Here is a 27,060-nt window from a genome sequence, read left to right as displayed (position 1 = left end):
GGGACTCAGGTTCGATCCCAGCCTTGGATGACTGTCTGTGTGGAGGTTGCATGTTTTCCCCGTGTCTGCGTTTCCTCCGGGTGCTCCACTTTCCTCCCACAGTCCAAAGATGTGCAGGTTAGGTGGATTAGCCATTCTAAATTGTCCCTTAGTGTCCCAAGATATGTAGGTTAGGGGGGGATTAGTGGGATAAATATGTGGCGTTACAAGGATTGGGCCAGGGCTGGGCCAGGGTGGGATGCTCTGTCGGAGAGTCGGTGCAGACACGATGGGCCAAATGGCCTCCTTCTGCACTGTAGGGATTCTATGATTCTAGAGATTGGAACAAATAAACCTTTCGACATTTTTTTTATGATTGTCTTGTGGTCTAAACAGAAGAGGAGTGCTCTTCCAGGTCCAACAAGGAAACCTGGGGCCTCCCACCATTGTCTATTCTTCTCTTCCATTTGAAATAAAAGTTATTTCTTACAGATGCCAGTCCATGTATGCACTACTGCGCACACATTGGAGAGGATATTCTTTGTTCCTGTTTCTCTGGTTACAGACTGATGCCAGATCATTTCTCATGTGAAGGTAAACGCATGTTCACATCCCGCAGAATATTAAAGATAAAAGATATAAGAAGTTGGGCATCTTTGGTTAGTTGATGTCAAATTGTTATATTTGAATTTCTTTGCTGGAGGTTGTAAAGGCAGACTGTACGTCATTAACAAATGTGATGCAGACAGTTTATACACTTGCATGTAAGTATTTAACGATGCTGTAATTTAAAATAATGTGTGCCATAATTTACTGATCCTAGATGTGGATGAATGTGTAATGGACTCACACAACTGTTCGAGAGACGACTCCTGTGTGAACACTCAAGGATCATTCCAGTGTGTCCCTGCAAAGATCTGTGAGACTGGCTTTATCCGAAATGCCAATGACAAATGTGTAGGTAAGAACAGAACGCCCATTGCTTGTGTTATTCAAAGCATTGTCTGCAGCTTATGTACTTATCAGGATCGAAGGCTGCTGTTCTACTTGGGATTGGATATATCAGATCAAGACACAGCCGACTGGAATTTCTGCAGGGATTGTCCCAATCGCCTGCGGTAACTCTGGCGGAAGATCAGTGGGAAGCCTGGATAATGATCTTAAATGACCCTTTATGGTCCTGGTAATGGTTGGTATTCACGGCTATGTTATGGCAGGAGATGTGGAGATTTTGAACACTCCACAGAGATTGAACCCCAGAAACTCTTTATTGTCGGATTTCTACATTACGATAGTGAGTGCTCTTAAAAAAATACTTCCTTGGCTATGAAACAAATATGGGATGGCCTGAGCTTATTAACGATTGCATGAATTACTTCTTTTTGAATAATGGTCAATCCTGTCTATTCTCAGCCTGATGTGTAGACTAACAAAAGTTTATTTATTAGTGTCACAAGTAAGCTTACATTAACACTGCAATGAAGTTACTGTGAAAATCCCCTAGTCATCACACTTTGGCGCCTGTTCGGGTACACTGAGGGAGAATTTAACATGGTCAATGCACCTAACCAGCATGTCTTTCAGACTGTGGGAGGAAACCCACGCAGACACAGGGAGAACGTGCAAACTCCACACAGACAGTGACCCAAGCCGGGAATCGAACCCTGGTGTTGTGAGGCAGCAATGTTAACCACAGCGGACAACACTGTTGTGATACGCTTTACACACATTGTTAAGAGCTGCTTTCATACCAATGCTGTTGAAATTTAGATTCCTGGAAGCTGACGACCGTATGTCAGGTTTTCATGTTCTACTGGTAAATGCTGCTCCTTGATAAATTAGCAGATTCTTGGAGGGGGATCTTTTACTTGACTGACCTGTAAGTCAGTCAGAAATTAGATGCGGAACTTGCAATTTGCGGTTCCCTCACATTTTGTGGAGTTTTAAGTATCCGTAACGCCATTGATGGGTTTCTTTGTCCTGAGGCCAGTCTGATTTTCAGGCTGTGCCTCCAGTCGGGCAGGGAGCTGGTTGGTGAAGGCTGCAGGAACAGGCAAGCACATGCTCGGGAGTGGGGTTAATTGGGGACAGGTAGGGGAAGAGGTGGGCAGGCGATTGGGTGAGTCATTCGGGATGGATGAGAGGTCAATCCTGGGGGCAAGGGGGGGGGGGGTCGATCAATTAGATGAACTGCGGGGTGGGAAAGTCAGAGTTTTGGAGGGGGTGGGGGAGATCGGAAGATAGGGCTGAGTGCAGGACTGAGCAGTGCTGTTGAAGGCCATGTGGCAGGGAAGCTAATGTGCCTGGGAGTGCAGCAGGGTGGAACTGGAAGCCTCATGGTTGGGATTGGAGGGTGGTAGAGGGGGGAGGGGAAAACAGAGACCTGGTGGGAGCAGTTGGCAGGTCGGGGGCCTCATGATGAGATTGGTGGTCTTGACAGGTATAGTGGCACAGTGGTTAGCACTGCTGCCTCTCAGCACCAGGGACCCGGGTTCAATTCCGGCCTTGGGTCACTGTCTGTGTGGAGTTTGCACATTTTCCCTGTGTCTGCGTGGGTTTCCTCCGAGTGCTCCGATTTCCTCCCACAAACCAAAGGTGTGTGGGTTAGGTTGATTGGCCATGCTAAATTGACCCTAGTATCAAGGGAATGGCAGGGTAAATATGTGGGGCTACAGGAATAGGGCCTGGGTGGCATTGTGGTCGATGCAGAGTCGATGGGCTGAATGGCCCCCTTCTGCAGGGATTCTATGATTCTATTCTATGACAGGAAGATTGGGCTGGGCGGGGCGGGGCAGGGCCGGGGGGTGGGGGCGGGGAATGCTACCCAATTGAGGATGCTGCTCAAGAAGATATTCATTTATTTAGAAGTTTATAACAATTTCAAAAAGTGTCATAACTGTTCAAAAATCTTTAAAAAAAACAAACCATTCATAAAAGTTTCCCAGTCATGGAGCTGAAGCCTGACCTCAGGGGGCCATGACTTCAGCTCATGACTTCAAAGGGGGAATGGCTTCGCCACCCATGTGCTGGAGCCCCTCGATGATTCTCTCAATGTTAGGCCCTGCATCAAGAAGAAGCGGAAGTTCTCACCACTGCCTATGGACAGGGTAAGTGTTTTCTTGGGCAGTCCACAGTGAATGCCAAGCTTCACTGCTCAACGAAAATCCGGGCCTCTCACTGCACATCATCCCCGTTACTGTGCTTCCTTTCTAATGCAGTTGTGATAAACATGTCTCTGAATCAATTGACTGAACAAATCAATAGTTGATAAAATTGGGAATGAGAAATGATCACCTCACAAATGAAAACATGTAACTTATTACAGTCAGCCATTCAATACTCTTGCTACACAACTTAATTAAAAAGCTTTGCTAACCGAATCAATTTTTATTGTTCTTATGAGGCCGCACATTTTACATTTCAATTAATCGGGAATATTAAGGGTGCGGTTGAAGTTTTAATACATATGAGATGGCTCCCAGCTCTTTCAGTGGTAACTCTTCACTTGAAAATTCACTAAATAAGGATTAATCATAAACATGGTTGATTTAACAGAAATAGAGGTATTGTGTGAATCCTTAGCTACACTTGCTTGATTATAAACTTGTTGAAAATTTATTACAGCAGTTGAACATTAATAAAACCAATGCTAATCACTTTGCTGGTGTACGGACAGAACTGCAGCATCACCGACTTATTAAAAGTAGCATTGATTTGCATTGATTCAAAAATGGGAAAGGGGTAAATCTCTTCACAACTATTCTGGTTCAAAAAAAAGAATTTTGCAATACTGCTGTAACGCCAGGTTGATTAACACCAGATTGGGTGTTCAACAATATGGAATAGTGGTCAGCTGTCTGCCGAATGGGGAATGAACACCAATGTTTCAGCACTTCACAGATTACTGAACAAGAATCAAATGTAGTTGGGACTTGAGTCTGGAACTGGAGCACCGTGTGTGGGTCTTTGCTTGCAATTTAAATGGATTGACATTTTTGTATCAGAGCGGCACTTATTATTAACACGAGCTGCCATCACTTTAATGCAGGGAAAAGGTTGCACCTGGGCTTGCAGTGGGGATGGTTAATAAGGTGGGGTGCATTAATTTCAGTTGTGGAATCTGCAAGCTGACTAATATAAGGGTAGTTGTTCCAGTCCATGTAGACAAATAACTGTGACCTCACGGAGAGGGAAATAAAAATGTTTCCACATGACTCTGGCCACCCATCTGGTTTTAATCATCTTGATCCTGGTATTACAGCGGTATTGCAAAATCGTTTCACCAAAGAAACTGAGGAGGGATTCATTTGCCTTTGCATTGTAATTTCAACTCTGCTAAGTTCAATTACTGCAAATTGCAAGCATGTTTATTTTACCAAGTGAGTTATACAGCGATGCAAATCACAGTTCTCTGGTTGTTTCAGCTGCAGAATGAGAAATGCTTTCGCTCTTATTTGGACTGTGCACTGTGAAGTAATTCCCAGTATTGGTTTCTTCCTAGCACAAGGCCATTTTTTTAAAGCAAATTAAGCATAACAAAGCCATAAACATTTGTCAGCACCTGACTTTTACGTACCTTACATTAGACATGCTATGTGCAGAGTACAGAAGGCCCTTCTCAAAGCCATCCACAGTCAGCCACATGGAAGAATGGCACCAACATTTCCTTATTGTACAAATTAATGAATAAGAATTAAATGTTGTTGAGGTTTAAGTATGATTTGTGAATATGCCAAATAAAGCTTTTCCAGTTTTACCTACTTGTGCTTAAGGCAAAGAATCAATGAATGCAAGTGTCATGCCTTTCATTTTTATTATTTTCTGCTCTTTGTCAGACCAGCAGTGGTATATGACTCCAGTCTGCGCTCACTCCACGCCCAAGCTCATTATTACTGTATTATCTGAAGTTTCTCTGTAAACAGCCTGAACAGATTTCAATGCCAGATGGCTGCTTGCTGAGTCCTTGCTGACTGCAGCAGTCATCAGATTTGGAAATAATTGGATCTTTTATTATATTCATTCTTGTTCTGTGTACGCTGCAATTTATTTCTTGACTAATTCTAATATGTTGATGACTTAAGCGTGTATTTCACGCGCATGTACACAGTAAAATACTGATGTGCATCTGTGCCCACAACATGTGGAATCAAGCCTGTGAATTTGGATCTTATATGTGTGAGAAACATTTACTGTCGGAATAACTTTCACGGAGTTGTAGCACCCGAGATGGAAGCCTCTATAGACTAAATCTTTTACAGTCTGTTGCGTTTCGTTTCTAAAACACAGCCTGACCTATGACATTATCTTTTACAGTCCATTTAGTCTGACTCATATTGTTCAATGCCAGACTGTAATATGTTTAAAAAGTACCCGGTTGCTGACTTGGAACTACACAAAAACTCCATTAGAAACTAACAGTAATATGTGAATCATGCATAGCACGTGCAGAGGGGCTTGTAGCATTCATGCAGTGTGCTGTTTATACAGCTGATGTATCCATCTGAAAGCACAGACAAATGGGTACTGCCTCCTCCATCACTAACGTACCTTTATCTATGCTTAAATATTAGCTTTGATATGGTTTACTAACTTCAGAGCTTAAACATAAACAATCCCACATTTATTTCTCATGATGGATTTATTTGTAAGTTTAGAAATGGAAACACGAGCATCTTTAACTTGGTGACAGTTGTGCTTTGTCACGTTTTCCTGCAGATATTAATGAGTGTCTGTTGGCGACCCAAAGCTGCAAATTTGGGGAAATCTGTATTAATACAATTGGTTCCTTTCGATGCCAGAAAACGATTATTTGTGGAACAGGCTACGAACAAACGGATGATCACTGCCAAGGTTTGTAACAAGTCCGAAGTACTTTGACGTTTAACTTTCTTAATCTGTTGACTTTTTTTCTTTAATGTATATATATTTATCGTGTGTGGTAATGTAGCAGTTATTTACTGGACTAATAATCCAGAGGCTAGGACAAATAATCCAAAAAATATTTGAGTTCACTCCCCTCCTGTTGGATTGAGAATTTCCAGACAGTTTAAAGGTATTTATCTTTTTGCCATATGACCCAGAACACCACTTGGAGGAATCACTGAGGATACCAACAATGTACTCTGGGCACTGCATTGCCCATCACTCATAGTAGCTTGATAGTATCACCACTGCTTCATTACTGGAGGATAGAGCTACCCGGACTGGGGGACACATTATTATTATTTATTTATTAGTCACATGTAGACTTACATTAACACTGCAATGAATTTATTGTGAAAATCTCCCAGTCACCGGCGCCTGTTCGGGTACACTGAGGGAGAATTTAGCATGGCCAATGCACCAAACCTGCGTACCTTTGGACTGTGGGAGGAAACTGGAGCACCCGGAGGAAATCCACGCAGACAGAGGGAGAATGTGCAAACTCCACACAGACAGTGACCCAAGCTGGGAATCGAAACTGGGTCCCTGGCACTGTGAGGCAGCAGTGCCAACGACTGTGCCACCCTACTTGGCTCATTAATCTACCTGTTGCGGGTACATCTGTCAATGACAACATCGATAGGGTGGCAACTTTGCAGTTCTTGTGGAAACCATGTCCTGTCGTCACATTGAGGTCACCCTCCATCACTGAAGGCACTGTTGCTAAGTTTGCAGATGATACAAAGACATGTCGAGGGACAGGTAGTATTGAGGAAGCAGGGGGGCTACAGAAGGACTTGGACAGGTTAGGAGAGTGGGCAAAGAAGTGGCAGGTTGAATACAATGTGGAAAAGTGTGAAGTTATGCTCTTTGGAAGGCTGAATGGAGACATAGACTATTTTCTAAATGGGAAAATGCTTAAGAAATCAGAAACACAAAGGGACTTGGGAGTCATTGATCAAGATTCTCTTAAGGTTAACGTGTAGGTTCAGTCGGAGTTAGGAATGCAAATGCAATGTTAGCATTCATGTCGAGAGGGCAAGAATACAAGAGCAGGGATGTACTTCTGAGGCTGTATACAGCTCTGGTCAGACCCCATTTGGAGTATTGTGGACAGTTTTGGGCCCCATATCTGAGGAAGGATGTGCTGGCCTTGGAAAGGGTCCGGAGGAGGTTCAAAGAATGATCCCTGGAATGAAGAGCTTGTCGTATGAGGAACAGTTGAGGGCTCTGAGTCTGTACTCGGTGGTGTTTAGAAGGATGAGGGGGATCTTATTGAAACTTATAGGATACTGTGAGGCCTGGATAGGGTAGACGTGGAGAGGATGTTTCCACTAGTAGGAAAAACTAGAACCAGAGGGCACAACCTCAGGCTAAAGGGACGATCCTTTAAAACAGAGATGAGGAGGAATTTCTTCAGCCAGAGAGTGGTGAATCTGTGGAACTCTTTGTCGCAGAAGGCTGTGGAGGCCAGGTCATTGAGTGTCTTTAAGACAGAGATAGATAGGTTCTTGATTAATAAGGGGATCAGGGGTCATGGGGATGAGAAAAATATCAGCCATGATTGAATGGCAGAGCAGACTCGATGGACCGAGTGGCCTAATTCTGCTCCTATGTCTTATGGTCTTATGGTCTTATGTTCTGCACATTACAACTGTGCTGATTGAGATGGATGAAGAATAAAATCTAACAGCCCTAAATTGGGTAACTATAGTTCTGACCAGTTGAGAAGGGGTGACTTGGCTTCCCTCTGTTCAAACTCCGTTGTTGGTAATAACTAAGGTTTAGGTTTCTTTTTCATGAGGAAATGCCTTTTCCAAATCAGAATGTGTTTATCTATTTAAATACACTTCCACACACACAGATATACAATCACGGGGAGTTAGAGTCCAAATAAATGGCTGGCACGGTGGCACAGTAGTTAGCACTGCTGTCTCACAGTGCCAGGGACCCGGGTTCGATTCCTGGCTTGGGTGACTGTTTGGAGTTTGCATATTCTCCCTGTGTCTGCGTGGGTTTCCTCCGGGTGCTCCGGTTTCCTCCCACAATCCAAAGATGTGCGGGTTAGGTAGATTGGCCATGCTAAATTGCCCATTAATGTCAGGGGGACTAGCTAGGGTAAATGCATGGGGTTGTAGGGATAGGGCCTGTGTGGGATTGTGGTCGATGCAGACTCGATGGGCCAAATGGCCTCCTTCTGTACAGTGGGATTCGATGATTCTAAGTGTTCTTGATTGGCGTAGGTTTTAAATGCCGCAGCCGGTTTGGGTTAGCTGGTTTCTTGGATGAAGTCAGATGTTGAAGACATTGCATTTACACCTTTCAGCTTCTCAAAAGCTGTCTGACATTTCTCGGTCCATGCTATTTTTGCTTTGTTCTGTATTGGATCTGTCAGTGGGGCAGCTACCATGTGGAGGCTTGGGACGAACTTACGGCAGAACCCACACATTCCTGAAAACCTCAGGTAGTCCTGTTTTCTGGTGAGAATGAGAAACTGTACTATTGCTTGTACCTTTTTCAGTGGTGAGATTGTTTAATCATGTTCATATGACACAGCCATGGTCTTTTCCTGCAATCTGGGGTGTCGATTAGATAGTTGGCCCCCGCCAGGCTTATTTCCTACCCTGTATGGGCCACTAACCTGGGCTCTTAGGGGTTCACCCAGTATTTGTAGCAGCATTAGCACATCGTCTCCTGGTTGAAAGATTCGAGCCCTGGCATGTTTGCCTATTCATAGAATCATAGAATTCTACAGTGCTGAAGAGGCCCTTCAGCCCATCGAGCCCGCACTGACGCGCAAGGAACACCTGACCCCGCCCTAATCCCATTGACTATCACTTTGCCCAGTCTTGAATGTTATGATGTGCCAATTGCTTTATCCAAAGCAGTTTGGGAGATTTCAAGGCAATGGGCCAAGTGCTGACAGATGGGATTAGGTGGGAGTTCAGGTGTTGCTAATGTGCTGGTGCGGATTTGATGGGCTGAAGGGTCTCTTCTGCGCTGTACGATTCTATGATTGCTCTTGAGCCACATCCCAGGCTCTCATGAGTCACTTGCTGAACACAGTGGGCGACACGGTGGCGCAGTGGTTAGCACTGCTGCCTCACAGTGCCAGGGACCCGGGTTCGATACCCGGCTTGGGTCACTGTCTGTGAGGAGTCTGCACATTCTCCCCATGTCTGTGTGGGTTTCCTCTGGGTGCTGCGGTTTCCTCCTACAGTCCAAAGGTGGATTGGCCATGTTAAACTGCCCTTAGTGTCAAGAGGACTAGCTAGGGTAAATGCATGGGGTTATGGGGATAGGGCCTGGGTGAGATTGTGGTTGATGCAGACTCGATGGGCTGAATGGTCACCTTCTGCACTGTCGGATTCTATAACAGCCCTAAGTTACGTAGTCAAACATGAGGCTGCCACTTGCTGTTCTAAAAATTAGTTTCAGAGGACCTCTCACTTGGAGCCTATAAACCAATTCAAATGGAGTAAAACCAGTGTATTTTAGATGAGTGTTTGGTAGGAAACAGAAGGAAACCTAGTCCTTTATCCCAGTCATGGGGTTATTTATGGCAATTTGCCATTGTTTTTAGGACCTGATTATATTGTTCTCGCACCTCCTGCAACTGCGGGTGAGACGCTGAAGACTTCAGCTGGGTCACACCCACATTACCCATGACTTTCAGGAATAGTTGGGACATGCAGTTTGAGCCCTGATCTGACTGGAGCTCAGCAGGCAGCCTATATTAGATAAAGAATTGTGTTAATTCCCACCACCACTATTTTGGCAGATACGCTTTTCAGGGGAACAGCCTCTGGGAGCCAGATAGCCACATCCATGATAGTAATGATGTATTGGTATTTCCCTCTTGTTTTGGGGAGGGGCCCCACTTACACATTGCTGAATGGTTCCCCAAAAGCCGGCATGGGAATCATAGGTACAGATTCGATTTCAGACTGGGGTTTTACCACAACCTGGCAGGTGTGGCAGGTTCTGCAAAACGTTACTACATCTTTGCGGAGGTGTGGCCAGTAAAAATGCTGGCTGAAGCAGGCCTGGAGTTTTGCATAAACCGGCATGCCCAGCCATCAGGATTTCATGTGCCCACCTTAATATTTTCCCTGACAGTATCTCAGTGGCACCACTCTTTGGTGGATCACTGTCTACTCCTCATTTGCAGGTCTGTAAAGAGGTCTCCAGTGCCTCGTCAGCACCATTGGATTCTATGTATCAAATCCATAGAATCCATAAAATCTCTACAGTGCAGAAGGAGGCCGTTCGGCCCATCGAGCCTGCACCGACAACAATCTCACCCAGGCCCTATCCCTATAACCCCATGTATTTACCCTGCTAATCCCCCTGATGTTAAGGGCAATTTAGCATGGCCAATCAACCTAACCAGCACATCTTTCGGACTGTGGGAGGAAACCGGAGCACCCAGAGTGGAAGACACGGGGAGAATGAGCAAACTCCAGACAGGGACCCGAGGTTGGAATTGAACCCGGATCCCTGGCACTGTGAGGCAGCAGTGCTAACCACTGTGCCAGCGTGCCTTCAGGGATTGCCTGTACCTTAACTTTAGTTTGGGCAGCTTCTATTAACAAGGGACCAAGGAAAAGCTATTTACTACCATGTTATAGTCCCCTAGAATCCCAACATAGTCAAGGAAAATGCCCGACACTTTCTCCAGCAGCTGTTCTGTCTCCCTGACCTCAGTCAGCTTCCGTGAGACCACCGTGGGTCCTTAATATTTGAGCATCTGTGCCCCATGAAGAGGCAGCAAGTTTGCTGAGGTGGTTGTTTTGCATTTTGATTTTTGCTGCCGTTTTGCTCAGATGTTTTTTGTATGTCACTGTTTGGTCAAGGATGACAGCAAAATAAACAGGATGTTGTTCGTGATTCAGCCTCTTGCCATTGTTCAAGGAGATGCTGAGTTCTCTCTTGGTGCTGTCATTATGGACATGGGATATACTTGAGACAGTTTGTTGCTGCGATGAGGCACAGTGCCATATCTTACAATAGTTGGCCAGATTTGCAACATTTAGTGTTGCCTCTAGTTTAGAAAATGTCCAAAGTTGAGAGGCACAGCAGATATTGTCAGCATAGATGAACTTCTGAGGCAGGGTTTGTGGTGGACCTCAGTTGTGACTTTGTCCTATATGGACCACCTTTGTGTGTGTTTGTCATACCTGGACACACCCCCTTCCAGTTTGGTTCCTCCCCTCGGCACCTAGTATAAAGGTGGCTGTCTCCTCCCCCTTGTTCAGTCCAAGTCGGTTACTTGTTGGGATCTGCTCCTGATCCTGTTGTGAATAAAAGCCTACACTTGTATTGGCACACCGGTAGTCTTTCACCTTATTGATAGCGCATCAGGGTTCCAGGCTGATATAGAGATTGTAAAGGGTTGGGCTAGAACAGATCCCTGGGTAATCCCATCAGAGTGTTTAATCCAGGTGTTTGTCTCAACATCCATGTGCAACCTGAACCGTCTAACACAGAGTAATAGTTTGATTGCATTGTAGATTGTCATCATAATCTGTAACCTCTTGACCCAGCAAATTCCTCGTTCCTTCATCATCATCAAGCAAGGTGATCAACACTTGCTCTAAGAGGATTGAGAAGGAAATGCCCACAACAGCATCTGGTATTCCTGAAAATGAGGTGTCAACTTGGCAAGGTGCAACGCAGCAGTACATGCATGCTTAACAGCATGCTATCCACTGAACGAAGTCACCCCACAGTCAACGGATCAAGTCCATAACCCATTAACATCCAGTTGTGCATGGCAATGGGCAATTAAACAACAAACAGGACCAGGAAGTTCCATGAATATTTCCTTCTCAACAGTGCAGATCCTATCATAATGCTGAAGGATTGGAAAACATTTTTAGCCAGCCAGGTGCAGTGTGGAAGATCCTTCTCAACCTCCCTCTGATACCTACATCATCACAGCTGTCAGTCCTCAACCGGTTTGACTCACTTCATGAGTAAGAAATAGCTGAGTACAGTGGACGCAGCAGAGGCCAAGACCCCGACAACATTTCCAGCTGCAGTGCTGAAATGTGCTCCAGCACTAATTGTGTTGTTAGCTGTTCCAGTACTTCTACAACACCCATCATCAATGTGGATAATTGACCAGTGTGTCCTGTCCACAAAAAACAGGCACACAACTTGGACAGTTGCTGCCTCTCAAAGTGCCTCTCAAATGGGGGTTATGTTTTGGAGGAAGTCTTTAAGAATGATATCAGACTGGACATAGAAACATGGAAACATAGAAGATAGGAGCAGGAGGAGGCCATTCGGCCCTTCGAGCCTGCTCCGCCATTCATCACGATCATGGCTGATCATCCAACTCAATAGTCTAACCCTGCCTTCTCCCCATAACCTTTGATCCCATTCGCTCTAAGTGCTATATCCAGCCACCTCTTGAATACATTCAATGTTTTGGCATCAACTGCTTCCTGTGGTAATGAATTCCACAGACTCACCACTCTTTGGGTGAAGAAATGTCTCCTCACCTCCGTCCTAAATGGTCTACCCTGAATCCTCAGGCTGTGCCCCCTCGTTCGTGACCCCCCAGAATCTACCCTGCATCTACCCTGTTTAGTCCTGTTAGAATTTTATAAGTCTGTATGAGATCCCCCCTCATTCGTCTGAACTCCAGTGAAAACAATCCTAACCTAGTCAATCGCTCCTCATACGTCCCCGGAATCAGCCTGGCAAACCTTTGCTGCACTCCCTTGGGAGCAAGAACATCCTTCCTCAGAAAAGGGGACCAGAATGGCCGTGATTCTCCCAAAAGCGCTGAATTGGCGGGAAATCTGTGCTGGATCCCGCCTGTTCTGCCAGTTCAGCTTCTCACCTGAATCTCTGCACTCTGTGCACTGCAGAGGTAAACTGCAGAGGTCCCAGTCGTGAATATCATTAAAAACCCAGGGGGGACGGGGCCAATTTGTGCCGAACTCTGACAGTTCTGGAACTCTGCGCAAGCGCAGTGGTCTCGATCTGTCAGTCTCCCCATTTTCTGGCCAGCTCGATGGCTGGGCAGCCCGGGACCCCCACAGTGCTGCCTCTCCAGCCCCCCCCCACGGCCTGATCGCGACCCCCACAACAATTCCTGGGGCAGCCCCGACGCCCCCCCTGCCCTGCAGCGCCCTGATGTCCAGCCCACCAGCTGTCAGTCCTCAACCGGTTTGACTCACATCATGAGTAAGAAATAGCTGAGTACAGTGGACGCAGCAGAGGCCAAGACCCTGACAACATTTCCAGCTGCAGTGCTGAAATGTGCTCCAACAGTCTCCATGTTCTCCCCGTATCTGCGTGGGTTTCCTCCGGGCGCTCCGGTTTCCTCCCACAGTTCAAAAATGTGCAGGTTGGTGGACTGGCCATGCTAAATTACCCCTTAGAGTCTGAAGATATGTAGGTTAGGGGGATTAGTGGGGTAAATACATGGGGTTACAGGAATGAGGCCTGGGTAAGATTCTCCTTCGAAGAGTCGGTGCAGATTTCACGGGTTGAATGTCTCTGTCTGCACTGTAGGGATTCTATGATTCTTTTATGATGCACACTTGGCTAGGACCACCTGGCTCCAGACCTTAATACGAGCTTGATCCAAACATGAACATGAGCTGAAATCTATTGGTGATGTGAGAATGACAGCTTGACATCAATGCAGTATTTCATCATAGAATCATAGAATCCCTACGGTGCAGAAGGAGACCATTTGGCCCATCGAGTCTGCACTGACCACAATCCCACCCAGGCTCTATTCCCGTAACCCCACATATTTACCCTACTAGTCCTCCTGACACTAGGGTCAATTTAACATGGCCAATCAACCTAACCTAGACATCTTTGGACTTTGGGAGGAAACCAGAGCATCCGGAGGAAACCCACGCAGACACAGGGAGAACTTGCCAACTCCACACAGACACTGACCCGAGGCCGGGAATTGAACCCGGGTCCCTGGCGCTGTGGGGCAACAGTGCTAACCACTGTGCCACCGTTCCGTCCCAAGGAGGCCAAATAAAACTGAAGTGAATGGGGATCAAGGGGAAACCTATCCAGCAGCTTCAATCAAAGGACGAATGACTGTGATTGTTGGAGGCCTATCAACTGACGAGGAGTTCACCTCCAGGCCCCACAAAGACATTTATTTCACTTTCCTGGAGTCATTGTCATTGCCAGCCTGCTCCAGCCTGATAGCCGAGGCACCTGACTCCCCTGCTCCAGCCTGATAGCCGAGGCACCTGACTCCCCTGCTCCAGCCTGATAGCCGAGGCACCTGACTCCCCTGCTCCAGCCTGATAGCCGAGGCACCGTGACTCCCCTGCTCCAGCCCAGATAAGATTCAAGTCCAAAACACATCACGGGACGCCAGGTTAGCACGCAGCTTCCACCTGAGTCTGGCAAAACAGTGCTGTTATAATTGGGAATGATTTTAACCACTCACTGCTTCATTCTCAACCCAATAGGGGGAATTAAAACTTCTCCCATGTCAGATAAAGCATCACTAACAAGCTTGTTTTTATTTGGTGGGGAATGGGGGCCTTTGTCCTTCACAGGAACATAGGACTTGGGAGCAGGACTAGGCTATTCAGCCCTTCAAACCTCCTCTGCTATTCGATTCGATCGTGGCTGATCTTGTCATGGTCTCAACTCCACTTTTATCACCTGTCCCCCCCCCTCCCCCCATAACCCGTGACTGCCTTGTCTATAAAAAGATCCGACTGATTCTGCCTTGAATAAATTCAATGACCCAACCTGAGCTGTTACTCTGGAGAAGAGAATTCCAAGACTAACAACTGTTTGAGAGAAAAGGTTTCTCCTCATCTCTGTCTTAAACAGTAGACCTCTCTATTCTGAAACGGTGGGTGCAATCTTACCAGCCATTCACGCACTGCCTCTGCAGCAAAGTCGGAGAATTTGGCTTCCAACCAAATCTCTGTTCTCTGCAGCGGGGGGGGGGGGGGGGGGGGGGAGGGGAGGGGGTGGTGGGAAAATCCCGCCAGTGTGAACAGTGGTAAGAATCTGGCATATGTGTCTGTCCCCTTCACTCCCGGTTCTAGTCTCTCCCACATGTGAAAACATCCTCCCACTATCTATCCAATCAAAACCCCCTCAAGATTTCTTCTTCTTATTTTTTATTATTAATGTCACAAGTAGGCTGACATTAACACTGCAATGAAGTTTACGGTGAAAACCCCCTAGTCGCCACACTCCGGCGCCTGCTCGGGTGCACCGAGGGAGAATTTAGCATGGCCAATGCACCCTAACCAGCACGTCTTTCGGTCTGTGGGAGGAAACTGGAGGAAATCCACGCAGACACAGGGAGAACGTGCAGACTCCACACAGACAGTCATCCAAGCTGGGAATCGAACCCAGGTCCCTGGAGCTGTGACGCAGCAGTGCTAACCACTGTGCCACCGTGCCATCCCTGTACCACCGTGCCACCGTGCCACCCCTTTTATGTTTCAATAAGATCACCATTCATTCTCCTCCTGGCAAACTCTACCTTATTTGAGAGTTAATTACAAAACAAACATAGCTGACGATATATGATGAGGCTGTTGGCCCAGACTCGAGCAGGACCGTTCTGCTGGATCCTGCCGAGCAGGGTATGTTATTTTATGTACAGCGTGGAAGCAGTCGCAGCATCTTACATTCCCGAGTTTGGCCACCCACGTTTCGCACTGTATAATCACCCACATTTCACACTGTATAATCAATAGTCTGCCAGAAATATATTTAATGATTTTAGTTAAACCAGTGTGGCAAATGTACTTGCATTGAATATCCAAGCAAGATGCCCTGCAGTTGCGTTCACTTTTCAAATCAGGGGGCCACCTCCACCTAGTGGTCGACTGTATTATCTACAGACAATGAGAAAACTCACCTGCTGCACGACAACTCTGTGGGGAATGGGGCAACAGCAGCAACAATTCATAACAACACGTTCCTTGATGCTTCATCGGAGCAATGCAAAACAAGGTTTGATGCCGGATCACGTAAGAAGATGTCAGGGCAGACGAACACAACACGGTTTGGTGGGGCGGCATTTCCACAGTGGTTAGCGAGATCAGTGGTCTCACAGCTCCAGGGACCCGGGTTCAATCCCCACCTTGGGTCACTGTCTGTGTGGGGTCTGCACGTTCTCCCCATGTCTGCGTGGGTTTCCTCCGGATGCTCCGGTTTCCTCCCACAGTCCGAAAGATGTGCGGGTTAGGTGCATTGGCGATGCTAAATTGTCCCGGGGTGCGTAGGTTAGAGGGATTAGCGGGGTAAATATGTGGGGTTCTCGGGATAGGGCCTAGGTGGGATTGTTGTTGGTGCAGACTCGATGGGCTGAATGGCCTCCTTCTGTACTGTACGGTTTCTATGACACCACAATTACAAAGCCTCACCAAATAAAGTACCATGAGGTGATATGGCAATAAGATGTTAACTGATGGGACCTGTTTGACCCCTTTAACACACATGAAAATGTCCAAAATGTAATTCCAAATGTAGAAATATATCACAGGGAAAATGCCAATTAGCTAACAGAGAATGCCTGTGAATATGCAAGGTAGTAAACATAACCTCAGTCAGAAAAAACATCGAGCCGAAAAAATAAGTCTCCATCATCTAGCGCTGTTGCTGAAGATAAATCAGAATTTGTTTCCGTGCTATCTGCAATGATTATGTGTCTGGAAAGGGAATTGGCCGAGTAGTGCCTGGGTAACTCCTGTGCGTGTATCCCTCTGCATGATGGATTAGATAAACACAGCCCCGCGTCCCGATTAGCACAGTGGATGCTGACACACTCTTTTCTCTTCCATTTTCAGATATCAATGAATGTGAGCGAGGCAATCACAACTGTGCAGTGAATTATGAATGTCAGAACACTCCAGGGTCATTCCGTTGTCATCCAAAAATGCGTTGCTCAGAGGGATTTCTGCAGGATTCACAGGGCATCTGTCATGGTAATAGACTTTCTGGGGGGAGAAAAGAAAAGCCTTAAAAGAGCTGTGTGAAGAAGCAAAATTAATTAAAAATTGAACCTAGTTGAATATTTTATGGCGTCGTATGTCCAAGTCATTTAGAAGAAATGAAGGCCAGCAGTCAAATATCTGATTTGTTAACCCATTGTGTGTGCTCATTGAAGCCCTGGCATCCTAAACATGAATTTCTATCACTGATTATGTTGAAACTGTACTGCGGAGATGTAATCAACGCCACAAATTTACAGAAATGCTTTTTAAAATCTTGGTGAAGAAATTGCTACTGGAATTCAAAACTGATACATTTTAATTCTAATCTAATTTGAAGTTTTCTCAATTTGCTTTTATTTCAATGGAAATGCTTGAGGCAGCTCCACCATTTCTCTTCACTTGTTGGGGAGGCGATGGCCTAGTGGTAATATCACTAGACTATTTTTCCAGAAACTCAGCTAATGTTTTGGGGACTAGGGTTCGAATCCCGCCACGGCAAATGGTGGAATTTGAATTCAATAAAAACAATATGGAATTAAGAATCTACTGATGACCATGAAATCATTGCCGTAAAAGCCCATCTGGTTCACTAACGTCCTTTAGGGAAGGAAATCTGCTGTCCTTACCTGTTCTGGCCTACATGTGACTCCAGAGTCACAGCAATGTGGTTGACTCTCAGTTGCCTTCCAAGGGCAACTAGAGATGGGCAATAAATGCTGGCCAGCCAGCGGCGCCCATGTCCCACGAATGAATTATTTTAAAAAATTGTAGCCTTTAACCCTTTGGACTATCTGCAGCCCTGGGGAATGCCGGTGCATCCTATTTTAAACAAATATATATTTTTAAAGCTCACACATGCTGACAAGAAACAGATTGTTTCTACACCCTCTGCCCTGCAGGAACAGAGCTGCAATGGTACACTTGGTAACTGAGGCCTCGGCATCTACTGGTTTACTTTGTTGTGCCTCCTTTGTGAGTGTGACTGTTGCAGTTACCCAAATAATTAAAGGCTTTTCCGGCTGATTTTTTTAAAGCCAAACTTGACGGAGGTGCCATGTTTTGGTGAATATTTCTCACTAAAGGTACATTATTGTTTTGTCATTAAAGCTGTTCATGAAATGTAAGCTTTGATGACCTGAAAGTTCAGATAGAATGAGTAAATCTCAACGTTTTCCAAAAGAAAATCTAAAATAGCCCAAAGTTAAGTTGGAAATATCCCTATTATAAATGAAAGCAATTCTATTGGGTTACTATTAACACCTTCTAGTCCACTTAAAGCAGGCTTACGGCATTATTTCAGTTTACCAAAGAAACACAAACCTGTATTCCTGCAGAAAAGAACATTTGCCTTCGCGGAGGTGTTAATTTAAAGGAAATAATATTTTGAACAGGTACGGCTATCAGCCTGGAGAATTCTGCCGTCACGCAGAGATACTGTAACATGTCTATCCTGCCATTTTTTTCACCATCACCTATTTGGCTTGACTAAAAATCAAGCCAAATGTTTCAGCATTAATGGTAGCAAAAGCCAAGGATGGCACGGTAGCACAGTGGTTAGCACTGCTGCCTCACAGCACCAGGGACCCTGATTCAATTCCCGGTTGGGTCACTGTCTGTGTGGAGTTTGCACGTTCTCCCTGTGTCTGCGTGGGTTTCCTCCCACAGTCTGAAAGATGTGCTGGTTTGGTGCATTGACCTGAACAGGTGCTGTAGTGTGGCGACTAGGGGAATTTCACAGTAGCTTCATTGCAGTGTTAATGTAAGCCTTACTTGTGACTGATAAATAAACTTCAATCATTGACCAAAAGAGAAAATGCTGGAAAATCTCAGCATGTCTGGCAGCATCTACAAGGAGAGAAAAGAGTTGACGTTTTGAGTTCAGATGACCCTTTGTCAAAGAGTAAGAATTACTTTTTAAGAGTAATCATTGAGATTGAAATGGAATTTTGCCACTCTTCGGGTGTGGATCAGAAACCCCAAGGTATATTCTGAAGTCAGACTGGACCCCCAACTATTTGCTATTTTTGGCATTCATGTGACAATATGATGCTTCACTCCAAGTGTGATTCTACTGACAAACTTGAATGCTTCGAACCTGCATCCCCAGCATTAACCCTGGGTCTCTGGATTACTAGTCCAGCGACAATACCACTGCGCCACTAAGGCCTCTAAGGGTTGCTGCACAATTGTGAAATTGTGACTCAAGCGTCGATATCAAAATAGAACGCTTAGCCAAAGAACCAGAAATCAGGGAGAAAGAAATGAACGTGCAATCCACATGCAATCTGAAATTGATCAGGAGAAAAACCAAGATGGAGGAGACTTGCTAAAACAATAGAAAGAGAAAGATCTGATAAAATCTGTTTATTATAAGGTGCATGCTGGGACACCTAACGACAACATGTAACATCTAGTGAGGGCCACTGCTCAGCACGTTACTGAACAATTGAAGGGTTAATGAACTGATTCGCATATATGGATATTTTAGACAAAAGATTATTAACTGTTATTAATTTTCCTGACAGACATTAATGAATGCACCGCATTAGCTCATCCTTGCAAACCTGGATTTAATTGCATTAACACTGTAGGATCCTACAGCTGCCAAAGAAATAGCATCACTTGCGGAAGGGGTTATCACGCCAGCCCTGACGGTACTCGTTGTATTGGTAAGTATGTTGCACAGCACACTGCAATTAGAATCATAGAATCCCTACAGTGCAGAAGGAGGCCATTTGGCCCATCGAGTGCTATATAGCCCATAAAACCTGCCATTACACCTTGCTCTGATCTCTGCCACCATGTTAAGTTCAGGAAACCAGCTATCCAACCATTCGGTGACCTGCGGTGATGCTTGCCCACTTAAAATCATAGAATCCAGACAGTGCAGGAGAAGGCCATTCAGCCCATTGTGTCTGCACAATCCCACCTTGGCCCCATTACCCATAACCCCACATATTTACCCTGCTAATCCCCTGACACTAAGGGACAATTTAGCATGGCCAATCAACCTAACCTGCACATCTTTGGAGTGTGGGAGGAAACCGGAGCACCCGGAGAAAACCCACGCAGACACGGGGAGAATGTGCAAACTCCACACAGATGGTGATCCGAGGCTGGAATTGAACCTGGGTCCCTGGCGCTGTGAGGCAGCAGTTCTAACCACTGAGCCACCATGCCGCCCCAATTCTCATTTTTCTATATTTTTTTAAAGAGAACCTTTTCAGTCACTGAATCTTAATGAATCCTTTAACACACGGTACAATTTAAAGATCTGATTGGGGCAATTAATGTTTTCTCTGTAGTGAACCCTATGAATCTCTGTTTCTTCAGATGTTGATGAATGTCTGAGTGGGGTGCATCGATGTGGCGAAGGACAAGTCTGTCAGAACATACCTGGAAACTATCGCTGCGATTGCAAGAGTGGTTATCAGTACAACTCACGCAGCAGAACATGCATTGGTATGTACAACATTCGTATTGATATTCCGGATTACTCCAGAAAATGCACAGATCATGAGAACATGCAACACTAACGCAGGTCTCCATGAACACAGCGCATGCGTTTCAAGCCAGCGTTAATCGTTGCAAATCTGAATGCTAATCAAATTTCCCCCATTGTGGGAATTTCGGCAGGCCTGTGGTCTGAGGCCTATGTTGCGGAGTCAGAATTTTCAGAAAATATTTCTCGGGGGGAAATGTCTTGCAGATCTCTTCTGGCAGCCTCTTTGTCTGAGTCCCAATACTAGAATCCTACAGTGCAGAAGGAGGCCATTCGGCCCATCGAGTCTGCACCAACCACAATCCCAGCCAGGCCCTATCCCCATAACCCCATGCATTTACCCCAGCTAGTCCCCCTGACACTAAAGTGGCAATTTAGCATGGCCAGTCCACCTAACCTGCACATGTTTGGACTGTGGGAGGAAACCGGAGGAAACCCACGCAGACGCGGGGAGAACATGCAAACTCCACACAGAGAGTGAACCGAGGCCGGAATCAAACCCGGGTCCCTGGCGCTGTGAGGCAGCAGTGTTAACCACTGTGCCACCATGCCGCCCAAATACTGCTGTATTATGAGGCAGGGTGAACTCTTTAAAAAGCAGCAGGGCTGAGCGTTTCACCATTTGGGTCCTGTACCAGTCTGTGCACAATGAAACCTTTCACCGTGATGTCTGTGGTTTAATCATAACAGTACCCAGAAAACAATCATTGGCAGCATTCCGATACATCAGATTAATTCTCTAATATCAACATTGTCCTGGGATATGGAAGAATGATTTTTGGATCCGTAATTGGGGTAACTTGTGGTGGTCAATTACTTAAATTTCTGTCATCATTTCTGACAGATGTACACATAATTGAGGAAATAATAGCGTTGTGACACAATGTGTGCTATTTTCTGTTATTTCCACTTCACTTATGCAGTGCGTTAATCATACTGGGGAATTATCCCTGGTGTCCTAGCCAATATTTATTTCTCAATCAACACCACGGAAACAGATTATCTTATCATTATCACGTTGGAGTTTGTCAGCGCAAATTGGCAGCTGTGTTTGCTACATTACAACTATGTCAGCACTTCAAAATTGCTTGATTGGCTACAAAGCACTTTGGGATGTCCTATGGAAGGTGCTATATAAATGCAGGGCTTTCTTTTTTGCTAGGATAGAGATTCTACTTTTGATGGAAAAATTACTACCCCCCCCCCCCCACTCCGGTTTTTGCCTGAAAATCACTGAATACTACAGTGGAAGAAGAGGCCCTTCGGCCCATCAAGTCTGCACCGGCGCATGAAAGGCCCTGACCTGCCCATCTAATCCCATCTGCCAGCACTTGGCCTATAGCCTTGAATGTTATGGCGTGCCAAGTACTCATCCGGGTACTTTTTAAAGGATGTGAGGCATCCCGCCTCCACTACCCTCCCAGGCAGTGCATTCCAGACTGTCACCACCCTCTGGGTAAAAAAGTTTTTCCTCAAATCCCCCCTGAACCTCCCACTCCTCACTTTTAACTTGTGTCCCCTTGCAACTGATCCTTCAACTAAGGGGAACAGCTGCTCCCTTTCCACTGTGTCCATGCCCCTCATAATCTTGAACACCTCAATCAGGTCACCTCAGTCTTCTCTGCTCCAGAGAAAACAACCCAAGCCTATCCAACCTCTATTCATAACTTAAATGTTCCATCCCAGGTAACATCCTGGTGAATCTCCTCTGCACTCCTTTCAGTGTGTTCACGTCCTTCTATAATGTGGCGACCAGTATTGCACACAGTACTCCAGCTGGGGCCTCACCAAAGTTCTATACAACTCCATCATGACCTCTCTCCTTTTGTAATCTACACCCCGATTGATAAAGGCGAGTGTGCCATATGCCTTTTTCACCACCCCTATTGACCTGCCTTTCCACCTTCAGAGACCTATGGACAAACACTCCAAGGTCCCTTTCTTCTTCAGAACTCATTTGTCAAATGTTGAATCTGTCATGGACCAGCACAATTGGACTTTAAAATACTTTCAAATGTAATTTTTGAAAAATACTGTTATAAAAAAAAACTTAATGAATACAGCTGAAAATAGTTTTAATCTATGTTAAAAATAAACATTTTATTTAGTCCAACAACTGAAAGTAACCTGATTTTAAATTTTTGATAATGACTTTTAAAAATATACAAACAGTTTTATAATTCAATTGAAGTACAGTAGCCAGTTCTTAGTGAATTGGAGAAAGCTCATTTAAAACCCTTCACAATGTGCCGCTTAGTGTATGGTGACCCGACGTTCCGGTTTCCCGGGATGCTCCCGCAATGGTTTTCATTAATGCCCTGGTATCCAAACAATGTGCTCAAAGTAGCTCAAAAAACCCCGGTTTGCAGCTTTTCCCTCTTTATTTGAACCATCTCAGCTCTTGAGCGACATGGTGGCGCAGTGGTTAGCACTGCTGCCTCACAGCTCCAGGGACCTGGATTCAGTTCCGGCCTTGGGTGACTTGTCTGTGTGGAGTTTGCATGTTCTCCCCGGGTCTGCGTAGGTTTCCTCCAGGTGCTCCGATTTCCTCCTACAGTCCAAAGATGTGCGAGTTAGGTTGATTGGCTATGCTAAATTGCCCCTTAGTGTCAGGGGGATTAGCAGGGTAAATATGTGGGGTTACGGATGATAGGGCCTGGGTGGAATAGTTGTTGGCGCAGGCTCGATGGGCCGAACAGCCTCCTTCTGCACTGTTGCGATTCTATGGTTCTTCTCATGAAAATTGCAAAGTCCACAAGTTGTGTTTTGACACCCCCACCTGTGAAAAGTGGATCTGTTTGAAGTCAGCTTCGCTTTTACATGAGCAGCCACCTCTGTGAACCACGTATGTGCAAACTACCCGTCCCCGCTCCCCCCACACACGGCAAAAATGGTGGCTGCTGGGTTTGGGAGAAGGACTTCTAGCATCATGCCTCAGGTGCCACTTTGTCTACATCGGGAACCTCTCCCTCTTTATGAAAACTCAGGCCCAAGGCTTCCATGTAAGAAGTCTTTGCAAATACGTGGAATGAGAAGACTACTCATGGATCTGTTTATAGCGCCTCCTGTGGCTATCCCTGGAGCTGTCACATGCTGGTTAAAAGCTACTTTCCTGGTAGCTAGTCCTGTAATATGTTGTGTACGCTCCATAAAACTCCTTCATTCACACTGATCTTCTCAGTACTCTGTCTGGTATGTTCTCAATGCCTGCACCAAGGCTTGAAGCCTTAGCAACATCATTCTCTTTTCATGATAAGGTCTAAGAGGTGACACCTTCGGACTCTGCAGCCAGCAACACCTTCTGTGTAAGAAAATGCTGGTAAAACTCAGCAGGTCTAGCAGAGAGAAAAAGAGGAAGGAGTCTCACAACACCAGGTTAAAGTCCAACGGGTTTATTTGGATTCACGAGCTTTTGGAGTATTGCTCCTTCATCAGGTGAGTGAAGGATGGTGAACTGATGAAGGAGCAGTGCTCTGAAAGCTTGTGATTCCAAATAAACCTGTTGGACTTTAACCTGCTGTTGTGAGACTTCTTACTGTGTCCACTCCAATCCAACGCCGGCATCTCCACATCAGAGAGAAAAAGAGTTATCGTTTCGAGTCTGTATGACTCTTCCTCGGAGCATCTTCCATGTGTCTAACTGCTGACTGCTCAGTCATGTCCATGCCTTACCCAGTCTCTCCTTCCTCATTGTATAACTCCACTTGAAAGGACATTTCTGGCCATTGGTTAGCTTTAGAGGTTGTAACTTGGACCTTGGTCTCTTGAGATGTCTGGAGGAGTGCTAAGGAGTTTTCATGGTATGGCACGCGGACAATTAATGTAAAGTCCAATAAGCAAAGTGGAAATGACTAATCTTCACCTGGCACCTGCCCCCTACTTCGCCATCTCCAATACCCTCAACAATCCCTTTCTTCAAGATACGGGTGTGACTTCTTACTCAACAGGTGACCGACCAGTCTGACATTTGGCATCTTGAGAGATGAAATAAAATTCAGGTGTGTGCGTGCAGCTATAATGGAGGGAGATGGGTGCAATTATGGAGCTAAAGCATAGGTAGGTACACCTGCTCCCACCACACAGTGCGTATAGAATAGAATCCCTACACTACAGAAGGAGGCCAGTCGGCCCATCGAGTCTGATTTGACCACATCCCACCCAGTGCAGCTCACAGCACTGCAGGGAAGGAGAGAAACTCTACCTTTATGGCGGAGGGTTGGTTGTCAATCTCTAGCAATGTGAGAAACAGTCCCGAATTCTGCTCTGTCGACTGCAGCTTTGTTTGATTTTACAGCATTTGCCTGTATTTGTCCCCAGTGTTATCAATGTGAAAATGAGGTAAGTGGGTAGCAGGCTGGATTGCCCCTGTTCAGTTTCTATCACCCATGGTACTGGCTACTTTTTCGTTGTACAAAACAAAAATACCAAAGAGCTGGCACCAGCTGTGAACAGCTGGCTAAGTAATTCTGAAAGCAATTCTGCCTTGGCCCATTGTGGTGAGGATGCTTTCAATGAATGGAACTTTGCATTATTTATTTCAAAGATTATCGCACAAATATTAATTAGCGCAGACCAGCATCCAATATTGCCAACAAATTCTTATGACATTGCAATGATGCTTTGCCTGGCACCAGTCAGTCATGCAGGCTGTTGTGTTTAATGGAGACTATTCAACTGTAACTATACGGCCAAATGTTAGTTATAATGGTCTGGGTCTATTACCTGCTTGGATAAACATAGAAACACAGAAGACAGGAGCAGGAGGAGGCCATTCAGCCCTTCGAGCCTGCTCCACCATTCATTACGATCACGGTTGATCGTCCAACTCAATAGCCGAATCCTGCTTTCCCCCCATAACCTTTGATCACGTTCGCCCCAAGTGCTATATCTAGCCGCCTCTTGAATACATTCAATGATGTCAGTGATGACACCAGGTGGATCAGGTTCCAGAAGCTTCGCTGTACTTTCCTCAGAAAACTACTTAAAAAAGAAGTCTGGTGTCAGTGTGCAAAAATCTCGTCAAAAAACATTTCCACAATGATTCGGTGTTAATGTGCTGCAGATATGCGCTGCTCTGTTGGAGGGGTGGTGCAGACTCGATGGGCCAAATGGCCTGCCTCTGCGCTGTAGGGATTCTATGATTCTAATCATTGCCCATCATCCAACGGGATCAGTTCAAATAAGTCAATAACAAAGGCTTGTTTCTATGGGTATCGTTGGAACAGAGAACAAATGTAGAACGAGCACTTACACAGGCATGATGGGCCGAGTGGCCTTTTCCCAATTTTTCCTGAATTTCTACGAAAGGATGCTAACCATAGAATCACTATAGTGCAGGAGACCATTTGGCCCATCGAGTCTGCACCAACAACGATCCTACCCAGGCCCTATCCCCATAACCCCACATATTTACCCCGTTGATCCCCTGACACTAAGTGGCAATTTTAGCACAGCCAATCCACCTAACCAGCACATCTTTGGAGTGTGGGAGGAAACCAGAGCACCCAGATGAAACCCACGCAGGCACCGAGGAGAATGTGCAAACTTCACACAGACAGTGACCCAATCCGGGAATCGAACCCGGGTCCCTGGCGCTGTGAGGCAGCAGTGCTAACCATTGTGTCGCTGTGCTGCTAACGATGCCCATTACACCCTACTTAGTAAATGATCTGCTCCAGAATATCTGAAAATCTTCAATTATTATTTTAAAAACTTTTAAAACCAACGATCCAAAGAGTAAGTATGAAAAGAAAGGACTATAAGTTTCTTTTGGGGCGTGGTTTACCTAATGCACTGATTTTGTGTCACTTAGTCAGGGCAGTTTGGATTAATATTCACCCATACACATCATTCAACTGTGTAATTCTTTGCCACTTACACTCCATCCCACTTACATGACATGGTAGTTATGATAAATGAAATAATTCTTCTGAAGTGTTAAGTAATTTCTCCTTCTATTGAAGTGCAAAATTACTCAACTATGAAAAGTCATTTTTATGTAAAATACATTATGAACATCACTATTTTGATGAGTGTGGACTTAACGGTGGACAGTGCAAAAGTGATGATTAATACCACATCAAGATTAACAATCTGATTTTTTTCCAATTTTTGGTGAACCGTCCCACACATTCTTACTTGACATTTTCAGAGAAATTACTTTTCTACTGAAGATTACTCCAATAAGTGAAACCAGTAGCGCACAGTGCTAAGTCTGATTCGAAAATGAGTTTACTGCAATGCAGAGTGGCAGAGAAAATGATACATTATTGATAGCTATCGAATTTGTTCTTAGCCAAAGAATGTCTGTTCTCCTAGCCTCTTGATTGATATTTTTTATGAGTATCCGTGTAACAACTAAAATGCATAATGTACCTTAAAGGGCATGGACATATCCTGACATTGCTGACTTCACTGAAGCCAGATAGATTCAAATTTCCGAGAGAATTGGATGCTGGAGCTCGAGATGAATAATGAAAGGCACCTTTATTGAGTGGGATTGGTTAATTCCTGCTTTTGCACTATCTCATTTTTACCCTGTCATTGAATCTTGCTTGCTTCTGGCAGATGTTAATGAATGTTGGCGTTATCCTGGTCGGCTGTGTGCACATACTTGTGAGAATACCCCTGGGTCCTATTACTGTACCTGCAGCACTGGATTCAAACTAACTCCTGATGGCAAGAACTGCGAAG

At 45.4% G+C, this 27,060-nt stretch overlaps 1 protein-coding gene across 4 annotated transcripts in view; it reads left to right on the top strand.

The window, feature by feature from the left end:
- Window positions 1-27,060, top strand: part of fbln2 (fibulin 2) — a 235,781-nt gene that overhangs the window by 177,954 nt on the left and 30,767 nt on the right. For 3 of the 4 annotated variants that reach the window (XM_078209664.1, XM_078209665.1, XM_078209666.1), the window contains 7 exons: window positions 472-573; window positions 803-940; window positions 5,695-5,829; window positions 16,719-16,856; window positions 19,391-19,534; window positions 20,199-20,327; window positions 26,935-27,060. In XM_078209664.1, coding sequence (XP_078065790.1) covers window positions 472-573; window positions 803-940; window positions 5,695-5,829; window positions 16,719-16,856; window positions 19,391-19,534; window positions 20,199-20,327; window positions 26,935-27,060 — 912 coding nt within the window. The remainder of the gene's footprint in view (window positions 1-471; window positions 574-802; window positions 941-5,694; window positions 5,830-16,718; window positions 16,857-19,390; window positions 19,535-20,198; window positions 20,328-26,934) is intronic. The other variant, XM_078209667.1, reaches the window with a different exon arrangement.

Source organism: Mustelus asterias, chromosome 3 (assembly GCF_964213995.1).
Source record: "Mustelus asterias chromosome 3, sMusAst1.hap1.1, whole genome shotgun sequence".
NCBI classification, from domain to species: Eukaryota; Metazoa; Chordata; class Chondrichthyes; order Carcharhiniformes; family Triakidae; genus Mustelus; species Mustelus asterias.
The sequence above is the reverse complement of the archived record's forward strand: the minus strand, read 5'-3'. Positions and strand labels throughout refer to the sequence as shown.